The sequence below is a fragment of the Perognathus longimembris genome, chromosome 17 (assembly GCF_023159225.1).
Source record: "Perognathus longimembris pacificus isolate PPM17 chromosome 17, ASM2315922v1, whole genome shotgun sequence".
NCBI lineage: Eukaryota > Metazoa > Chordata > Mammalia > Rodentia > Heteromyidae > Perognathus > Perognathus longimembris.
Window position 1 is genome coordinate 21,152,301 of NC_063177.1, and position 18,733 is coordinate 21,171,033.

The following is an 18,733-nucleotide window of genomic DNA, read 5'->3' on the forward strand; positions in this document are numbered from 1 at the left end:
TCCAAGCTCTAGTACTGGACCAAAAAAAAAAAGAAGCCAGTCCTGGCAGGAAAGGCTGTGAAACTCATCTCCAAATAAGTGCCAAAAAAGCTAGAACTGGAGCTGTGGCTCAAGAGGTCGAGTGCTAGCCTTGAGCAAGGCCCTGCCTTCATGCCTTAGGATCAACACACAAAGAATCAAGCCAAACAGATCTTTCCCTAAGTCTACAAATCCCCTGAGTTGTGAAATTAAAAATTGTAAGTAAAATTATGGATTATAGCTGGGAGCATTACTAAAGTGGTAGAGCACTTCAATCCCCAGTCTCCACAACTACATGCATGCATTATGTACCTAAGTAATGATGCACAAAGAAAAGGAAGAAGTCAGGGGAAGGATTCAAGTTTTATTTATCTAAAAAGAGAACCAGGAGCTGGGAATATGGCCTAGTGGTAAGAGCACTTGCCTCTATACATGAAGCCCTGGGTTCAATTCCCCAGCACCACATATATAGAAAATGGCCAGAAGTGGCGCTGTGGCTCAAGTGGCAGAGTGAGTGAGTGAGAGGTAGAACCTGAGTCCAAGCCCCAGGACTGGCAAAAAAAAATAAAAATAAAAAAAATAAAAAGAGAACCATGATGAAAAAAAAAAGTTAAAAGATACATTGTTGTTGTTTTTTTTGGCCAGTCCTGGTGCTTGCACTCAGGTCAGGGCCTGAGCACTGTCCCTGGCTTCTTTATGCTCAAGGCTCTAGCACTCTACCACTTGAGCCACAGCACCTCTTCCAGCTTTTTCTGTTTACATGGTGCTAAGGAATCAAAACCCAGGGCTTCATGTATACGAGGCAAGTGCTCTTGCCACTAGGCCATATTCCCCAGCCCCTGGTTCTCTTTTTAGATAAATAAAACTTGAATCCTTCCCCTGACTTCTTCCTTTTCTTTGTGCATCATTACTTAGATACATAATGCATGCATGTAGTTCTCTACTGCTAAGCTACATTCCCAGCCCAGAAACACTGTTCCTAACCATACTAACAGGTCACAGACTGTACAAATCAACACTCATATATTTGTAATTGAAGCTTACTTACCAGAATCTGTAGATCCAAACTCTCTCAAAGCCCTCTCATAATAATCTCTTAAATTTGCCATACTGCAGGATTCCTACCAAAACAATCAGATGATCTTGCTTCAATTTCAGTATGTTAGGTATTTAAAGAAGGAGGGTCAGGATTTAAGATAAACCAGCCTACTTCTCTACCACACCAAAAAACAAAAATATAAACATCACCAGAATAAAAAAGTATCAACCAGGAAAGTACTTTTCTCTAGTTACATAAAGAAAAGCCTAGGGGCTGGGAATGTGGCCTAGTGGCAAGAGCGCTTGCCTCGTATACTTGAAGCCCTGGGTTCGATTCCCCAGCACCACATATATAGAAAATGGCCAGAAGTGGCGCTGTGGCTCAAGTGGCAGAGCGCTAGCCTTGAGCAAAAGGAAGCCAGGGACAGTGCTCAGGCCCTGAGTTCAAGGCCCAGGACTGGCCACAAAAAAAAAAAGAAAAGCCTAGAGATTTTCAGTGGGGAACTAAGTGGCCTCACAGGAAACAGTATTTGAGAGCCTTGAAGGATAAGTAAGATTCAAATCAAGAAATACATAAAGAAGGGTCTACCTACATGGCCAAGGATTTCTTCCTGTTGAGAATCTGGGCTCTGAAATACACTAGTTATATTTACCTTAAAATTTTTATATCGGGGTAAACACTATTATAAACACTAGCAAACCACCTTCAAGTTTTTTTTAGCTCTTTGACCTTAAATGTTCCCTTACCTGAAAACAAGGGTAATAATACCTATTAGGACAACTATAAGTAATAAAGTGCTGATCAATTATACATTTACCAGAATAGCTTTCTCTATTTTTACAGGAAATAAATACTAAGTTTTAAATATATTCTCTTTTGTTCCATTTACAAAGTTGAGTAACACCTTCAGTTTAAAATTTCTTTCATAGAATAAAATGCTTCTTGCTGGGTGCCAGTGGCTCACGCCTGTAATCCTACCTCCTCAGGAGAATTGAGAATATTGGTCAAGTGGTAGAGGGTTAGCCTTAAGCGGAAAAGCTCAGGACAGCACTCAGGCCAAGTTCAAGCCTCAGGAACAGAACAAGGAAAAAAGGAGATGTGAGGATCATGGTTCAAAGCCAGCCCAGGCAAAAAAAAAAAAAAAAAAAAAAGTCAATGAGACTCTTAACTAGCATTTTGTTTTTTGTTTTTTTTTTTGCCAGTCCTGGGGCTTGAACTCAGGGCCTGAGCACTGTCCCTGGCTTCTTTTTGCTCAAGGCTATCACTCTACCACTTGAGCCACAGCGCCACTTCTGGCTTTTTTCTATATATGTGGTGCTGAGGAATCAAACCAGGGCTTCATGTATACGAGGCAAGCACTTTACCACTAGGCCATATTCCCAGCCCATCAATGAGACTCTTATTTCCAATTAACCACCAAAAAGACAGACATGGAGCTGTGTTAGAATGCTAACCTTGAGCAAAAGAGCTCAGAGACAGTATCCAAACCCTGAGTTCAAGGATCAGCACAAAAACAATGACTGAATGCCTATTTTCTACCTCACTAGCTAAGGCAAGAGACAAACTGGGTCCTGTGCAGAGAGGCAAGGCAATAGCAGCTCATACAGCCCAACCTGGGAAGGAAGCACTGTATGAAGGGCCACTGAGTTTTCTGTTCTCCAAACATGCACTTTCTCCTTTTTGCTTCATTACACTTCTTAAGCCAGTTTATTGGAGAAGGGTTGGATCAAGAGATCCAAATTTTATACTATGAGTTTTTAACATACCATCACCTATTTTGCCAGACAAGAAAGACTTAGAATACTTACTTGCTCCTTTTCAAACTGCATCATTTTTCTAAAAAAGTCGACTGAAAATGGACGGCGTTCCTGTAAACTAAAAAGCAGTGAGAGAAATGTTATTTTCCACAATAACAGAAAACTTTTGCACCTCCACACAGGTGGTTTAATGAAGACCTGGATGGCTTAGGACTGGACCAGACTTATATGACTGAGGGAACATGCTAAGCCCTCTAGTGATTCGCCCTTTGCCTCACCATTTCTCCTCTGCTCTTCTTGCTCATGGTTAAGTCACAAGTTCTCCCAACTCTACATCTTTATGAGGCCAAGAATTCTATTTCTAAGGATATATTCTAAGGAAATAAGCTCTAAGCTCTAATATGGACAGATACTTCCAGAGAAATGCAGAAATGCTCCTTAAGGCTTTTTTTTTTTTTTAATTGGGGGGGGGTAGGGCAGGAAGTGAGGCAGTGGATTTGCACCCACGACCTTGCATCAGCAAGGCCACACTCCAGCCCTGTTTGCTTTTGGGTTGTGTTTCAGATATTAAACTCACATTTTGCTCAGAGCTGGACTCAAGACTGTGTGATTCTCCCAATTTTTGTCTGTCAAACCAGCTGAGATTAGAAGGATAATCCACACTGTATATCCACACCACTATATCACAGCTATCTTAATAAATTACAAAGAATGTTTATATAAGAAAGGCCAGTTCATTGTTCATCAATAAAAAAAAGCAAGTATTGTGATTATAATATAATCTCCACTACATAAGAAACAACTTTAAAATGATATAGTAGACTGGAGTTAATGGCTCAGTGTTATAGTATTTATCTAGCAAGGCCCTGAGTTCAATCTCCACTACTAAAAAAAGAAAAAGAAAATTATATTAAGAGTGCTTTAGGGGCTGGGAATGTATGTGGCTTAGCTGTAGAGTGTCTGCCTAGCATGCATGAAGCCCTGGTTCAATTCCTCAGTACCACATACACAGAAATAGCTGGAAGTGGTGCTGTGGCTCCAGTGACAGAGTACTAGTCTTGAGAAAAAGAAGCTCAGGAACAGTGCTCAGGCCCAGAGTTCAAGCCCCAGGACTGGCCAAAAAAAAGAGTGCTTTAGTAAGACACCAGGGGCTGACAACTATAATCTTACCTTCTCAGGAAGCTAAAATCTAAGGATTGTGATTTGAAGGCAGCCCAGGCAAGAAAGACTATGAGACTCTAATCTCTAACCACTAAAGAAAAAAGAAAAAAATGCCAGCCACCAGTGACTCATAATTCTAGCTACTTAGGAGGCTATAGCTACTATATTCTAGCTACTAAGGAGCCTGTAATTCTAAGCTAGTTAGGAGGCTGAAATCTGAGGATCACAATTGGAAGCCAACCCAAGCAGGAAAGTCCATGAGACTCTTTATCTCTTATCTTGAGTCCAAGCCTCAAGACTGGCAAAAGAAAAGAAAAGAAAAAAAGTGCTGAAAGTGGCCTGGCACTGGTAGCTCATACCTAGCTACTCAGGAGACTGAGATCTGAGGATAGAGGTTCAAAGCCAACCCAGGCAGTAAAGTCTGTGAGACTCTCATCTCCAATTAACCACCAGAAAACCGGAAACACACACACACACACACACACACACACACTTTTTGAAGAAGTTCCTTGGATTCTTTCCTCAGACATCACTATGACCTATCTATCCAGGTATGAGGGACTGAGTAGAAGCAGAAAGACTAGACACAGTTACAAATGCTTGTGTGTACCTTTTAAACACAGCTCGGGCCTTTTTGTAGCCACCACTCTGGTATGCCCAATCTAGGTATTTATTCTTCAGTGTTACTGAGCTGGCACCTGTGACAGCTAAAAGAGCTTTCTACAATTTAAGAGAAAAAAAAAAAAGGAAACAGACATATAAGGGTATTTATACATATCAGAACCACCTGAGTCATTCAATAGTGCCTTAGGAATGCCTACTGATGAAATAAATATCCCTTCCCCACTCTGCAAGGAACAATCTTACCTTAAAGATTGCTTCTGTGTCTTCTTCACTTTTGGCACCTTCACTCCACTCTACCCATAAAATCCACAAGGGGAGACAAACCTGATAATTACGTAAGAGAGTGTTAGGAAATGACTGCTCAGGGGGCTGGGAATGTGGCTTATGGTAGAATGCTTGCCTAGCATGCATGAAGCCCTGGGTTTGACTCCTCAGTACCACATAAACAGAAAAGTCCAGAAGTGGCACTGTGGCTCAAGAGGTAGAGGGATAGCCTTGAGCAAAAGAAGCTCAGGGACAGGCCCTGAGTTCAAGCCCCAGGACTGGCAAAAAAAAAAAGAAAGAAAGAAAGAATGAACGAACGAAATAAAGAAAGAAAAGAAATGAAAGTACAAGTCAGGATACAGTAAAAACATTTGCACAGCCATATTCAAAGCTGTATTATTCACAATAGATGCAAATAGCCTAGATGCCCAACAATGGATGAGTGGATTAAGAAAATGTAGTACATGAGCTGGGCACTGATGGCTCATGCCTATAATTTTCTGAGGACCACAGTTCAAAGCCAACCCCAGCAGAAAAGTCCCACTGAGACTCATCTCCAATTAACCACAAGAAAACTGGAAGTGGAGCTGTGGCTCAAAGGGGTAGAGTGTTAGCCTTAAGCACAAAAGCTCAAGGACAAAACTCAGGCCCTGAGTTCAAGCCCTACAACTGAAACAAAAAAGTGGTATGTATATACCATGGAATTTTACTCATCCATTAGAAAGCATAGTATTATGACATTTGCAGGGAAACAGATGGACTTGTAACAAATCATGCTAAATGAGGTAAATCAGACACAGAGAAATAAGCAGCACTTGTTTACTCTCATATAGGAGCTAGATGTAAAATACAAAAGGACATAATAACTTAGACAGGGCTCTATGTATTTCCACAAAAATAGACTGACTAAAGGAGGGTATTCTTGGGGGGGGGGGAATCCAAGGGTGTAACTTCTCTGAACAATTAAAGTACTGTTGATCAAAATAAATACCAGGGGGCTGGGAATATGGCCTAGTGGTAAAATGTTCGCCTTGTATACATGAAGAATCCCTGGGTTCGATTCCTCAGCACCATATATACAGAAAAAGCCAGAAGTGGCACTGTGACTCAAGTGGTATAGAGTGCTAGCCTTGAGCAAAAAGAAGCCAGGGACAGTGCTCAGGCTCTGAGTTCAAGCCCCAGGACTGGCAATCAATCAATCAATCAATCAATCAATCAATCAATAAATAAATAAGTGAATGAATGAATGAATGAATGAATAAATAAATAAATACCAGGAAATGGAAACATGGGTAATCTGAGGGAGGGGGGAGTGGAAGGAAGCTACAGAAATGGATGGGGAAGGAAAGGTGAACAAATTTCATTGTATTCAATATATACTATGTGAAAAATGAACTATGTAACTTTTGGGTAGGGATGGGAGGGGGAAAATAGGGGAGGGCAGAAAGGAAGGGGTCACACTGTCTAAGAAACACTATACTCATCCTGATTTATGGAAATTATAACCCCTTTTATCAACTATTTAATAACAATTTAAATAAATAAATAAAATGCAAAAAAAAATTTAAGTCCTAAAAACTAGAAAAAAAAATTACAAATGACTGCACCAGGCACTGGTGGTGGCTCAGCCTCTAAACCTAGCTACTAGGGAGGTTAAGATCTGAAGATCCAGGTCGGAGCCAGCCCTGGCAAAAAAAAAACCACATGAGACTCTTATTTCCAATAACCTACTCAAAAACCAGAAGTGGTACTGCAGCTCAAGTGGTAGAGCCCTAGCCTTGAGCACAAAAAGGCTTAAGGGCAGTGAGGCCCTGAGCCTCACAACTGACAAAAAGAAAAAAATGACTGCTCAAGGAGATGCTCTGAAAACCACTATGAAGACAAGTTCTTTTTTAACACCTTAAAGAGATAATCTAAAGTAGTTGACTACCTGCCTAGGAAGTATGAGGCCCTGCATTCAAACCCTAAAACTTAGAACCACTAAAACCAAACAAAAATTAGAGAAAAATATGTATGTGTGTGTATGTGTGTGTACATGTATAAATGCTATCTATACATGTCCCTACTACCTGTGACACACAACAAACTAATCTAGATTGTACTATCTGCCATTTATATCTGAAGTAAACAAAAATGAGCAGTAAAATAGCTTATCTCCTTTCTATTTTCTTAGTGGTCCCAGGATTGAACTCAGGGCTTTGTGTTCACTGGGATAGGTGTGCTTTTTATCACTTGATAATAGTTTAACAGCTTGTCTCCTACTTTTCCTAATATAAAATGACTTTAAGATTTAAATTTTTTGGGCTGGGGATATGGCCTAGTGGCAAGAGTGCTTGCCTCTTATACATGAGGCCCTGGGTTCAATTCCCCAGCACCACATATACAGAAAATGGCCAGAAGTGGCGCTGTGGCTCAAGTGGCAGATTGCTAGCCTTGAGCAAAAAGAAGCCAGGGACAGTGCTCAAGCCCTGAGTCCAAGCCCCAGGACTGGCCAAAAAAAAAAAAAAAAGATTTAAATTTTTTAAAAGATACTGGCACCCTACCACTTGAGCTTTGTCTCTAGCCCAACTTTTTTTTGTGCGCAGGTACTAGGGCTTGAACTCAGGACCTCTAGCTCTTGCTTGGCATTTTTGTTCAAGGCTGGCACACTACCACTTAGGCCATAGCTTCAGTTCCTAGCCTAACTTTTTGCTGGTTAATTGCAAATGGAGTCTCATGGACTGTTCTACCCAAGCTACCTTTAAACTATGATCCTCAGATCTCAGCCTCCTGAGTATTTGGGATAACAGGGAATGAGCAACTGGAACCCAGTTCAAGCTTTAAATTTTAAGATTTAGAAATAAATTTGTGGGCTGGGAATGTGGCTTTGTGGTAGAGTGCTTGCCTAGCATGCATGAAGTCCTGAGTTCAATTCCTCAATACCACATAAACAAAAAAGCTGGAAATGGTGCTGTGGATCAAGTGGTAGAACACTAGCCTTGAGCACAGAGAGGCTCAGGGAGGGAGGGAGGGAGGGAGGGAGGGAGGGAAGAATTTGTGATTAAAAGAGTTGGGTTTATGGGGCTGGGAATATGGCCTAGTGGTAGAGTGCTTGCCTGTGTACATGAAGCCCTGGGTTTGATTCCTCAACACCACATATATTTAAAAAAAGAAAAAAAAAAAGCCAGAAGTGGCACTTTGGCTCAAGTGGTAGAGTACTAGCCTTGAGCAAAAAGAAGCCAGGGGCAGTGCTCAGACCCTGAGTCCAAAGCCCAGGAATGGCAAAAAAAAAAAAAAAGAGTTGGGTTTAGGATCCATTTTGGGTACAAGTCAGAATCATATCCTATTAGTATTTCTCACTTACATAGAGAAAGACATTTTTACATAATTTAGCAAATTTTCAAATAAACAATGAGAAATAGACTATGAAGTGGAAGCAAATTTTTCTACCTTTAACTCTTGAATCATCACCACTTACTAACACATGCCACTCCAGTCTCTCATCAGAGAAAACCACTCTATGTGAACTCACACTGACATCTTAAAAGATTTCCCCAAAGAATAAAATATGAAAGATCCAACACAGACCTGTGGTTTCAGGTGCACAAAGGCTTCTTCAAAAGCCACAGCTATGTCAGGGCTCTTTGAGTCAATCAGCACCTGCAGCCGCAACTGCCACATGGTCACAGAGTCCTTGAACAGCTCAGTCCCAGCTTCTGCCACCTCCAGAGCTTGCCTACAGTCTTGGTGCAGCAATAATTCAACCTAAGTAAGACAAGAGATCAGTGGGAAGCTAATTACATGGAAGCCTAAATTACTTATGGAAATGGACAAATTACCACCTTGAAGCAATTATTTCAACAGCTTTTCACAACCCACTGCTAAACAGATACAAAGGGAACAATTTGGAATTCCTCCTTCTTTCCTAGCTCCTATCTATAATGACTATTTAAAGGTAGGGAAAAGCCTGGATGGTGGCTCATGTCTGAAATCCTAGGATAGCAATTTGAAGGTAGCCCAGGCAGGAAAGTACATGATGAGACTCTTATCTCCAATAAACTATTCAGAAAAAGATGGAAGTGACACTATGGCTCAAGTGGTAGAGCACTAGCCTTGAGCACCAAGAGGCTCAGGGACAGTGCCCAGGCCATGAGTTCAAGCCCCAGGACTGGCAAAAAAAAAAAAAAAGAAGAAGAAGAAGAAGCAGGGAAGTCTAGCAAGCTCACAGCCTTAAATTCAAAAAAGAGGAAAGGGGGGCTGGGAATATGGCCTAGTGGTAAAGTGCTCGTCCCGTATACATGAAGCCCTGGGTTCGATTCCTCAGCACCACATACATTGAAAAAGCCGGAAATGGTGCTATGGCTCAAGTGGCAGAGTGCTAGCCTTGAGCAAAAAGAAGCCAGGGACAGTGCTCAGGCCCTGAGTTCAAGCCCCAGGACTGGCAAAAAAAAAAAGAGGAAAGGATTAAAAACCAGAACCTAAATAATTTAATCTGGAACCCAAACCTAATAGAGTGTAGCAATAAAGGTAAACTAGTATTGGTAAAGTAGTAAGGAAATAGACACAATGATTCGAATGGAGTTAGATATAGAGTAAACTGCTATAATTTTCTTGAAATATAATTTGATACCATGTAACAAGTCGTGAAATGTAAAATTTTGGAAACTTACCTTTGTTTTGGTCAGTTGTGGGGGCTTGAATTTAGGGTCTGGGTGCTGTCCCTAAAGCTCTGTTGCTCAAGGCTAGCACTCTACCACTTTAAGCCACAACACCACTTCTGGCTTCCTGGTGGTTAATTGGAAGTAAGAATCTCATGGACTTTCTTGCCTGGGCTGGCTTCAAACCAAGATCCTCAGATCCCAGCCTCCCAAGTAGCTAGGATTATGGGTGTGAGCCACCAGTATCTGGCTGGAATTTTACTTTTAACATATACACAAATAATGAAGGAAAATAAATTTTTAAAAACCTAAAACAATTCCATTTTACAAAATTGTGGAAAAGTAAGTAAACTGCAGTATACAATCAGTTCTTTCAGCAAGCATTTATATTATATAATACTACAGGCTGGATTCAATAATGAGCAAATCATGTGCACTACCTTGGTCCTCCAGAACCTAGTCTTTTTATTTTTGAGGGGGAGGGGGGGCGTCTGGGGCTTGAACTCTGGATCTGGGCATTGTCCCTCAGCTTCTTTCACTCAAGACTAGCACCACTTGAGCTACAACTCCACTTCTGGCTTTTTGGTAGTTTATTAGAGATAAGAGTCTCATGGACTTTCCTACCTGGACTGGCTTCAAACCTCAATCCTCAGATCTCAGCCTCCTGAAGAGTTGGGATTATAGGCATGAGCCACCAGCACCTGGTTAGAACCTCCAGTCTAAACAGAGTTGTCATATGCCATGACAGAAAAAAAGAGAATCATCTGCCACAGGAGTTCAAATCAGAAGCACCAGTAGGGTTTTAGGCAAGGATGGGAAAGGACTTCCAGAAAGAAAGCACTCAAGGAAGACTGAAGGAGAAACAATCAGATAGGTGAATGTAGAGACTCCTACGAAAAGAGAAGGATCACCCTCTAAACAATCATGCAAGAGGACAAAGATGAGAGACAGCTTGGAAACTGAAGTTCAGTAATGACTGGAAGGTAAGATATTAAGAGAGGACTAGAAAATTAGTCTGGAAGGAATGTTAAGTCCCTTTATTCAAAGACAATGGGAAAAGACAGAAAAATCTAATTTTAAAACATCATCCTATGGAGAAAAGCTTAGAGAAAAGATAAATACAGAATGAGCTAAGTACTTAAGTTTAATGGTGGTATGTGGAAGGACTCTCATTTTAAAAGTTAAGTCAAAAATTATGATTGAGGGCTGGGGATATGGCCTAGTGGCAAGAGTGCTTGCCTCGTATACATGAGGCCCTGGGTTCAATTCCCCAGCACCACATATATAGAAAATGGCCAGAAGTGGCGCTGTGGCTCAAGTGGCAGAGTGCTAGCCTTGAGCAAAAGGGAGCCAGGGACAGTGCTCAGGCCCTGAGTCCAGTCCCTAGGACTGGCCAAAAACAACAACAACAAAAAAAAAAAAAATGATGATTGAGATGCGAGTGCAGAAAGGGCAACATTAGAGACTTGAGCAATAGAATGTGTGAAATAGCCAGAGTTGTAAATAGCAAAAGAAAAATAATGGGAAAGGAGCAAGCCTATCACAATAATGCTCAGAGACAACTTGAATTTACAGTAAGGATGAGACTGACGTGCCAACATTCAATAACTCAAGTAGAGGCAGAAGAAATCATTCAGGCCCAGCACTTTCCCACACAGCTGCCATAATGGGAAAAGAGAATCTCAGTCTTGGAACAGTAATAAAATAGGTTATGCTATATAGTATATGGCATATAAAAATTAGGGGGCCAATAAAACCCTCACCAAATAAAATTAGTGGTAGAGTGCTTGTCTAGTATGCATGAAGTCCTGAGTTCTATTCCTCAGTACCAAATAAACAGAAAAAGCTGGAAGTAGTGCTGTGGCTCAAGTGATAGAGTGCTACCTTGAGCAAAAGAAGCTCAGGGACAGTACTGTGCTCACACCCTGAGTTTAAGCCCCAGGACTGGCAAAAAAGAACAGAACACAATACAGAATAAGACATTAATTAAAATTAAACATAAAATGAAGCCAGATGTCAGTGGCTCATGTCTGTAATCCTAGCTAATCAGGAGGCTGGGATCTGAGGATTACAGTTCAAAGCCAGTCTTGGCAGACAAATTTATGAGACTACAATTAACCAATAAAAAGCCACGAGTGCAGCTGTGGCTCAAGAGGTAAAATGCCAGTACTGAGCAAAAAAGCTAAATGAGAGCTCAAAGCCTTGACTTTGACTTCAAGTCTCAGTATAAGCAATAAACAAAAATAAATAAATACAAATGACACTAGCACAAAACAACTGTAACACAATGTGTGGAGCCGAGAGTAAATATGCTTTCCATGTTCTTACCCACTGCTTGTATTGCAATTCTGAGAGAAGCTTGAGTTCATGAGCCTTTTTGAATGTAATCATGGTTCTTTTTAGCCTCTGAAATGAGAAAGATCCCTCAGGTCATTTAAAAGATGCCAAGCCAACAGAGGTCTTGTAACCCCTAATTTCAGCAAAGCAGTTCTGCCTATTTCTGAGCATCCAAAGAAGGATCTGCAATACTACTGAATAGTGATAAGCAGATGCACCAAGCACACCCCAATACAAAGAGAGACCTTCCCCCACCCTTCGGCCATAAGAGCAAAGCAGACCAGGACCTTCACAACAACAGGTCACTAAGACAAACTGACTGATCAGACATGATAATTTAGAAGTTGGCCCAGACCCTCAAAGAGCTATGCTTCTTTTCTGCTTTCAGAAGACTAGTACTTTCTAATCAGCCACTGTAACAATATAACCTAAGTCCTTACCTTCCCTCTGAGGAATGAACTACTCGTCTTCTTAGAAAATCTTTCTAAACAAAAGTTGATGTAACACTTCCACATGGCCTCTGGAAAAGTCAGATTACATTGATCAGATCACCAACTCTGACCACAAAATATCATGCATCCTTTCTTCAAAGGGAAATTCTCCTCCGGAGAATTTGGATTACCTTGTTTAAGGAAAAAAAAAAAAAAAAAAAAAGGCAGGCACTGGTAGCTCATACTTGTAATCCTAGCTACTCAACAGGCTGTGAGCTGAGGATCAAGGTTTGAAGCCAGCCTGGTAGAAGTCTGTAACAGCCACCAAAGATCTGAAAATGGAGCTATGGCTCAAGTAGTAGAGTGCCAGCCTAGATGGAAAAAGCCAAGCAAGGAAGAGTACCCTGACTCTGAGTTCAAGCCCCTATATTAACACACAAAAAAAAATTTTAAAAATTAAAGGAAGAAAGGAGGTTGGTTATCAACTGAGTTATGACACAAACTTGAAAGCCTTGTCCATATTTCCTGTCCTATCTGCCTTTATTCCCCACTATTATAAAATAAAAATTGAGCTGGGCGCTGGTGGCTCATACCTGTTAATCCTAGCTACTCAGGAGGTGGAGATCTGAGGACCAAGGTTCAATGCTATCCCAAACAGGAAAGCTGAGAGACTTAAAAGCCACAAATAAAGCTGATCGCGTGGTAAAGCACTATTTTTGAGTTTTTATAAAAGCTCAGGGATAATGCCTAGGCCCAGGGTTCAAGCCCCAAGACCCGCAAAAAAAAAAATAACAAAATAATAACAAAGTAAAAATTGAAGTCCAATTTCCCAAGTATTATTTCCTCCAAATAAATGCACTTTAATACTGCTATACTTGAGAAACTTTCACCATCAGAGAAAATAAATGGAAAGCATATTAAGAACGACTATGGAGAGACTTTTAGTAAAGATACTGAGGAGGATAGTACTACTACTCCTATACTATAGGGGAAGTTTCACCTGTAGGCAGAGTCTTCACTGCCTCTTCATATACAGCACAGCACCTCTCTTCTCTCTGGTCCAACTCTACTGCCTTGGCTTGTTTCGTTGTGGGCTGCTCTTCTGAATTAGATGTGATCTCTAATTCTTGCCGTGCCACGTAATCCCAGGTGAGAGGGTCATCTGTGTGCAAAGCCTGAAGGCTGAAAAATTACACTTATTGACATTTTACCCTATGAAAAGCGACTCCAGATCTATAAACATACACAAAATACGCTTTACAACTGCAGTACCGTAAGAACCACTCCCTAATTAACTTTCCAGAATACTTTAATATATAGTCAATGGAACTGAGTTGTCAGACAGTTACTGCATTTCAAAGTGTTTCAGACATCACTCACAAATGTTTGAGTTGGCTCTCAAAAGCCAATTAGTCACAGCATGACTACAGAGACCTCTTTGAGTCCTAGAGGATCTTATAGCTGAGCTCTAGAATATGTATAATAATAAAGGCAGAGGAAAAAGCACAATCTAATCTTCACCAAAACCTGATAACCCTGATATATCCAAAGGACAAACTGAGGGGCTGGGGATATGGCCTAGTGGCAAGAGAGCTTGCCTCGTATACATGAGGCCCTGGGTTCAATTCCCCAGCACCACATATACAGAAAATGGGCAGAAGTGGCGCTGTGGCTCACGTGGCAGAGTGCTAGCCTTGAGCAAAAGGAAGCCAGGGACAGTGCTCAGGCCCTGAGTTCAAGGCCCAGGACTGGCCAAAAAAAAATACAAAGGACAAACTGAGCCAGGCTGTCTCTTAACTCCTGTGAAAGCAAAGGGGCCTCTCTAAGAATGGAAGTAACCACAAATAAGAAAACAATGAAGAAACCTGCAACTCTAGCTATAGAGTTCTGAATACAACTCTCATTTCATGGATAAATGACATGCCAAGAAACTGTATGTAGACTCCAAAAGGAAGCCAATAAGTCAAAGAATTTCTCTGAGAATATCCTCATGTGTTTTCCTAAAACTTTTTAGTGTGGCATTTTCTTTCCCCACTTTCTAAAAACCTGTCAAACCCTTCTCACAAGGCCAGAAGTAAAAAGACTCATCCTGCCAGTTTTACTTACTCATCATAGATTTCTTTTTGTAGATCTTTGGCAAAGTCAAATAGCCGTGCAATGGAAAGAAGTGACACATGAAATTCGGCCCCTAAAATTTTTTAAAGCAGACAGAGTAATTACCAATTAGACCACAAAGAACCCAGTTTTCTTCATGTACTGGAATGCTCAGCTTTTTTCTATTGAGACAGTCTCAACTTTTTTTTTTTTTTTTTTTTGGCCAGTCCTGGGGCTTGAACTCAGGGCCTGGGCACTGTCCCTGAGTTTCTTTTGCTAGCACTCTACCACTTGAGCCACAACACCACTTCTGACCTTTTCTGTTTATGTGGTACTGAGGAACCAAACCCAGGGCTTCATGAATGCTAGGCAAGCACTCTACAGCTAAGCCACATCCCCAGCCTATCTCCTCAACTTTTGTCCTGGGCTAACCTGAAACCACAAATCTCCCCATCTCCATCTCCTGAGTAGATAGACTTACAAGGTGTGAACCACTGGCACTCAATCTGGTTGCTGCTTTGAGACAGGGTCTCAATGTGCATCCCAGGCTGGCCTCAAACTCATGATGCTCCTGCCTCTGCCTCCCAAGTGCTGGGATTAATACATACAACACCCAGATTTTTGCTTTTGCTTTGCAGGTGCTGGGGGATAACCTAAGATCTCACTCATGCTAAGTGCATGACCTACCACTGAGCTACACACCCAGTTGGAGTTGATTTTTTGCTTGTCACTTTTTTGTGTGTTAGTGTGCTGGTACCAGGGCTTCAACAATAAAGAGCCTTACTCTCCCCTGGCATTTTTGCTCATGATTGGTGCTCTACTACTGGAGCCAAGTCTCCAGTCTGATATTTTTGCTGGTTATTCAGAGATAATCAAACTTTTCTACTTGGGCTGGCTTTGAGCCACAATCCTCTGAGTAGCTAGCATTACAACAGGTAGGAACTATTCGTGACCACTTGCTTTTGTTCCTTGAGAAACTGGACACACTACAGGGGGAAATAATCCCATATTCTCACCACACAAAGCCATTATTAATAGTTCTGAATATTCATGACTACTTCTTTCAGAACTTAATGAGGGTATAATGGAATAGACTAAATTATGTCTTTTTAACACCCAATGAGTTCAATACTCAATTAAAAACTTATTGGGAAAAAAAAATAAAAACTTATTGAGGCCTAGGAATGTAGCCTAATGGTAGAGTGCTTGCCTAGCATGCATGAAGCCCTGGGTTCAATTTCTCAGTACCACATCAACAGAAAAAGCCAGAAGTGGCACTGTGGCTCTAGTGGTAGAGTGCTAGCTTGAGCAAAAGAAGCTCAGGAACAGTGCCCAGGCACTGAGTTCAAGCCCCAGGACTAGCAAAAGTAAAAAAGAGACTAGGGGAAATAAGACTTTTCTATAAGATGTAAGACAATATTCCTACAAAGTACTACATACATTCTGATTAAAATTTATAAAACTCCCTAACAGTCCTAATTATAAACAGATTTCCCTTTCCTTTTACCAATAAATGTTTTTAAAAAGATACACACCTTTAATCTTGCTTACAGAAGTTTTGTAGATGATCCTCGCCAACTCACCCCTAAGGATTTCTTCAGGCTGATCAAAATCCCCCTACAAGATGTCATATTAAACATGACTTACAAGGGGGTAGGGGGTACCAGTCAATAGGGGAGGCATGAGGGTAAAATGGATAGTCCTGGACTGCCAGTGCCACATATCCTCTAGGAAACCTTGTCTCTCTGAGCCAGTTCCATCACTTGTAAAATGCACAGCTTGACAATCACTGGTATTCCAAGTGGGTCCCTTCAATGCCTAAGGTTTATCCTCCATTTAGACCAAAATAGGTCGGGTGTGCATGCTTTGATTACTCTTCTGTGTAAGATTTTATGTAGATAAAAAACAGCCATGGAAGTGGCTTTGTGGATCAAGTGGTAGGGCAATAGCCTTGAGCTAGAGTTGAGGGACAGCACCGAGGCCCAGAGTTCAAACCCTACGACTGACCAAAAAAAGAGTAAAAAAGTCCTGTATTAGAAACTACAATAACAGACAATTTAACGAAGTCCTTTGTTCAGCTCAATTTTTTTTTGGGGGGGGGGGGTTACTGGGGTTTGAACTCAGTTTCTTACTTGCTAGGCAGGCCCTCTACTGAGTCATGCCACTAGCCTTTTATATTTTTTTGCTTGAATAGTTTTAAGACATCTGGCTTTTTTGCTGGGACCAGTCTGAATGGTGAATTTTTTTTTCTTTTGGCACTGGAACTTGAACTCAGCCTTGAGCTCTTGCTTATTAGCTTTTGTTACTCAAGGCTAGCACTTTACTACTTGAGCCATAACTTCTTGGCTTTTTGCTGGTTAGAGTCTCACTTTTTTTTTCCTGGGCTGGCTTCAAACTGTGGTCCTCAGATCTCAGCCTCCTGAGATTACTGGTGGCTCATGCCACCAACAGCTGGCTCCCAATCCCTTACCCAGGCTGAGATGACAGGAACATAGCACCACACCCATTTTTTTTTTTTTTCTGTTGAAATGGCATCTTGCAAACTTTTTGCCCAAGCTGGCCTAGAACTACATTCCTCCCAATTTCAGTCTCCCATGTAGTTGGAATGACAGCCACTGGTTGAGATGAAGTCTTAAACTTTCTCCTTGGGCTTGTCTCAAACCACCATACTCCCATTCTCTACCTCTCTAGTAGTTAGGACTACAGGCTTAAGCCACTGGTTCTCAGCTTGTTTGTGGTATTGCTGCTGTTGCTCTTTGAGACAATCTCACTTATGTGGGTCCTAGCTGGCTTGGAACTTGTGATAATCCATCTCTCCTTCCCAAATATCGACACTACACAACACCTAGCACTTCAACTCGGACATTTTAAATCTTTCTTTAAAATTATTCTATCACTTTAAAAAAGTTTATAAAAAGGAAAAAAGCTCCTAAGCACCAGTGGCTCATACTTGTAATCCTAGCTACTCAGGAGGCTGAGATCTGAGGATCATAGTTCAAAGCCAGGTGAGGCAGGAAAGTCTGTGAGACCCTTATCTCCAATTAACGACCAGAAAACCAGAAATGGTGGTGTAGTTCAAAAAGGTAGAACACTAGCCTTGAACTGAAGAGCTCAAGGATAGCACCCAGGCCCAGAGTTCAAGCCCCACAACCAACCAAAAAAAAACAAAAAACAGAAGAGCTGAGTGTGTTGGAGCACACTTGTCATTCTGATACCTTAAGAGGCTGAGGCAGAATTGCATATTCCAGAAAAGAAACCAATTCAAAAATAAAATAGGGGCTGGGGATATAGCCTAGTGGCAAGAGTGCCTGCCTCGGATACACGAGGCCCTAGGTTCGATTCCCCAGCACCACATATACAGAAAAGGGCCAGAAGCGGCGCTGTGGCTCAAGTGGCAGAGTGCTAGCCTTGAGCAGGAAGAAGCCAGGGACAGTGCTCAGGCCCTGAGTCCAAGGCCCAGGACTGGCCAAAAAAATAAATAAATAAATAAAAATAAAATAAAATAAAGGAAGGGGGAAGTAAGGCTAGAAAACATAATTTCCACAATCTTTGTTAGGCTCATTGAAATCATTAATATATCATTTAATGAAATTATACAATATTGAACAAAAACATTGTTATTCCATCCGTAATATTTGAGGGCTACTTCAATGTCTCAATATAGTATCTTTAAAGCACAAACATTATTAATTAAATCAACTCTAGATTCTTCTTCAGATTTCAAAATATGGGGGAAAATATATATATATCAAAGATTTTTCTCTTCCTCCTTAGCAGGTTCAACAACTAGACATCATTAATAACTGACAATATGCTAGGATCTTACCATGTCCAAGGCAGCCTTTTCAAATTCTTGCTTTTCCTTTCTCAGTTTCTCAGCATGCATCAGCTCCATTCTAAAGTACTACAAAAGGGAAATAATAACCTGAAATGCCTTAGAGACACTTTTTTTTTTCCAACTAGAAACACCAAAGATGGCTTTTTGTTTTAATCTATTAATATCATACATGGGAAGGTCAAGAGTTTTATGTTTACTTTGTCATTAAACTAGTCGACAATGACAAGGTATAGTACAAATGGTATTATTTTATGCTCTTCTAACACACACTCTAAGGATATAAATCACTTATTTTTTATTTTTTTTTTGCGCCAGTCCTGGGCCTTGACCTCAGGTCCTGAGTTCTGTCCCTGGTTTCTTTTTGCTCAAGGCTAGCACTCTGCCACTTTGAGCCACAGCACCACTTCTGGCCATTTTCTATATATCTGGTGCTGAGGAATCAAACCCAGGGCTTCATGTATGCCACTAGGCCATATTCTCACCCTTAGAAAAATAATCTTTGTATCCTTAGTTATCTGTTTACAAGTAGTCCT

General features: G+C 41.0%; 1 protein-coding gene across 1 annotated transcript in view; it reads right to left on the reverse strand.

Annotated features, from left to right (window-relative positions):
* Positions 1-18,733, reverse strand: part of Utp6 (UTP6 small subunit processome component) — a 34,891-nt gene that overhangs the window by 1,487 nt on the left and 14,671 nt on the right. Inside the window, exons 8-18 of the mRNA XM_048365860.1 lie at positions 18,189-18,266; positions 15,898-15,979; positions 14,375-14,456; positions 13,269-13,450; positions 12,278-12,357; positions 11,829-11,906; positions 8,431-8,607; positions 4,843-4,923; positions 4,586-4,695; positions 2,866-2,932; positions 1,067-1,139 (exon numbers count right to left, since the gene is read on the reverse strand). Coding sequence (XP_048221817.1) covers positions 1,067-1,139; positions 2,866-2,932; positions 4,586-4,695; positions 4,843-4,923; positions 8,431-8,607; positions 11,829-11,906; positions 12,278-12,357; positions 13,269-13,450; positions 14,375-14,456; positions 15,898-15,979; positions 18,189-18,266 — 1,090 coding nt within the window. The remainder of the gene's footprint in view (positions 1-1,066; positions 1,140-2,865; positions 2,933-4,585; positions 4,696-4,842; positions 4,924-8,430; positions 8,608-11,828; positions 11,907-12,277; positions 12,358-13,268; positions 13,451-14,374; positions 14,457-15,897; positions 15,980-18,188; positions 18,267-18,733) is intronic.